General features: G+C 32.5%; 1 protein-coding gene across 1 annotated transcript; it reads right to left on the bottom strand.

Annotated features, from left to right (window-relative positions):
* Positions 1-1303: 1303 nt before the first annotated feature.
* On the bottom strand, positions 1304-2780 carry LOC111399219 (uncharacterized mitochondrial protein AtMg00820-like). The gene is made up of 3 exons (XM_023026485.1): positions 2429-2780; positions 1815-1904; positions 1304-1578 (listed from the first exon to the last, which is right to left on the bottom strand). Exons 1-3 carry the CDS (start codon positions 2747-2749, stop codon positions 1558-1560), a joined length of 432 nt encoding a protein of 143 aa, XP_022882253.1. The 5' UTR covers positions 2750-2780; the 3' UTR covers positions 1304-1557.
* Positions 2781-2789: the final 9 nt, after the last annotated feature.

The raw sequence follows: 2789 nt of genomic DNA, 5'->3' as shown, positions 1-2789 counted from the left end.
CAAAGATCTAATGTAGTCTCCAAGCAGATATCTACAGTTTAATTTATAAAACCAATTTAATGTGTTATTTCTGGATTATTGTCTTCTCCTTCAAACAATCTGACAAAAACTCATGCTTTCAGGTTATCGAAATATACTTGAACAAAGTGACAAGATGAAATCAGAGTATAATGATCAACTCATGATATTTTGGATGGTATCCGTCCAAAATGGCCTCACATGCAACGATTGAAAAGATTAGGGGTGACGACTGTTACAAATAAAAGGTTTGGGAGAAGGCTGCTAGTGTTTGATAGGTTTAGGGCTTTTGCTGCAATTATCCCCCTTTTTTTGGTTATTTGAAGGAAATCTTCAATTGTATGGTCCTCAATTATTAAGTACGACATATTTATATCGTGCATTGATTTCTGAATATAGTACATAATTGAGATAAGCATAAAATTTTTCTCCCACATATTTATATGAATGAGTATCACATGTTTAGAGTCTTGAGCTACCTGCATTGCATTGTCCCTTCTTGCAACACTACCTTTTTTTTCCTCATTCTTATTTTTTCATTTTGTTTGTATATATTTCTTTTTTTTTTTTTGTCCTTATTCTTTATTGTTTTATGTAATTATTTATAACAAACATAAGTTTTTAGATTACCAAAAATAAAAAATTAAAAAGTCATGTAGTTGTTATAGTTTTAAGTAATTATTTCCTATAATTATCATAAGATGCTAGAATTTTATTGAAAAAAGAGGAAGAATGAAGTACTAGGACTAGGGAAAAATGATTGTGAGTACCCCATACATTAAGTGCTATTTAGACGATTTTAAATCTCAATATTGTACGACCCAACCATGTACAAATTTATCCATGTACCTTAATAATTATTTTAAACTATTTTTTGTGAAAACATTCTTTACACATATACATAGACTCTTGTATATTGAAAGTTTTAAGTCGGGTGGTGTCACGCTAGTATAACTTAATTTTGGACCAGTGACAATGATTGTCCCTTACCAAGCATCCCTCACAAGATTTGCGAAATATGTCCTCTATTTAGTTACATTAATGAGAATCTTATGAGTATGATTTAGCAGATTAGCAAATTCAGGCATGAGTAGAAAAGATGAATATATATAATTGAGAATACGTGAATAGCTTAATGATATGAATCTTTCCACTCTTGTCACCCTTCCACGCCATGCAAAGGGTTACGAATCTTTCCACTTTTGTCACCCTTCCATGCCAAGCAAAGGGTGAATAGGATTTAGTAATTAATTTGTTAAAATTAAAGTTGTAATAAGGAGACAAAGAAAAACAACATTAATTATTTTACAATACATTCATTTAAAATAGTTTTAACACGCCACATGTTATCAAACATGTTTGACTTTCACAATGTAGACTCCGCGATGAGATCTACAATTTATTTTTTATAGACACAAAGTCTTCAAACAGATTATTAATTATTTTAAGTATATATATAGTTGCAAAATCAGTCAACTAGCTCCTTGATTTAAGACTTTTTGGGTGTTGCCGCAATCATCAAAGTCTTCTCACCAACTTTTATTTCCATTGTGGTTCGTACTGCACAAATCAAATAGCATCCCATTATATTCACAGTTTAAAATAATTAAATGCTACTTTCTGTTTAGAAAAATGTTCAAATAAGTTAATTATTTTGAAAGTAACTAAAAAAAATAAAAATAATAAAAATCTTACCTTAGCTACTTATATTAATCAATGAAATGTTACTTGCTTACTTCTGAGTAAATTACTACAGTTTTTATTAGTATGTAGATTAATTGAGAGGTGCGTCTTACGTAGGCATATGTCTTCGTCGGAGACTCGGAGCAAGCACAATAACTGCAGAGTGGATACAATTCGCAGCATCCTTGTTTGTAATCCAGAACCTTGTTTGTTTTTTATATAGACAAAAAAATAAATAAATAAAGACATTTTTAAAACACGTTTTTCAAGTTGATATACTTGTTTTGGCCGGTCCTAATTATGAGAGCGACAATTAGCAAAAATATTCGATAATTTTAATTGTTAAAAACAGGGCATGATTCAATGTTTTGATGATTTTGACATGCTGCTTGTTTTATTATATAACATCGTTTTGATAAATCATCAATGGCATGGGAGAATCAATTATCGGATATCTACTGTAAACATTACTATCACGTTTGCTATACAACAATCTACACAGTACAAACAACGAAATTTTTTAGGGTAAATAGCACAAAACATCCTTACATATCAATGTCATTGTGCAAAACATCCATACCTTTTATTTTTTAACATTTTCACCCCAATTTCCACCTTTCATTGTGCAAAATGTTATTTTGTTAGACACAGCAATAGAAAGTACAACGCGAATAGTGGAAGCCTTAATAACAGGACTGAAGGTATCATTGTAGTCGAGACCAAGTACCTGTGTATAACCCTTAGAAACAAGACGAGCTTTGAGATGCTCGATGGATCCATCAGACAAAAATTTGGTCCTGAATACCCATTTGGAGCCCACAATATTGGTGTTAGCAGGCCTAGGGACCAAAATCCAGGTACGGTTGTTTTGCAAGGCTTGCGTTTCTTCATCCGTGGCAGCAAGCCACACAGGATTCTTTTCAGTAGATTTGAAACCTTTAGGCTCAATAGAGATAAGAAGAGCACAAAGAAGACCGGAATAACCTAAAGTGCCAATATTAGCCTGATGGCGAGTTTTGAAAATACCAGCCTTGGCTCGTGTGATCATAGGGTGAGAGCCTAATGGAGGTGCCGGAGCTGGAGCTGGA

Source organism: Olea europaea, chromosome 8 (genome assembly GCF_002742605.1).
Source record: "Olea europaea var. sylvestris chromosome 8, O_europaea_v1, whole genome shotgun sequence".
NCBI classification, from domain to species: Eukaryota; Viridiplantae; Streptophyta; class Magnoliopsida; order Lamiales; family Oleaceae; genus Olea; species Olea europaea.
Note: the sequence above shows the minus strand (reverse complement) of the source record. Positions and strands in the feature narration are given on the sequence as shown.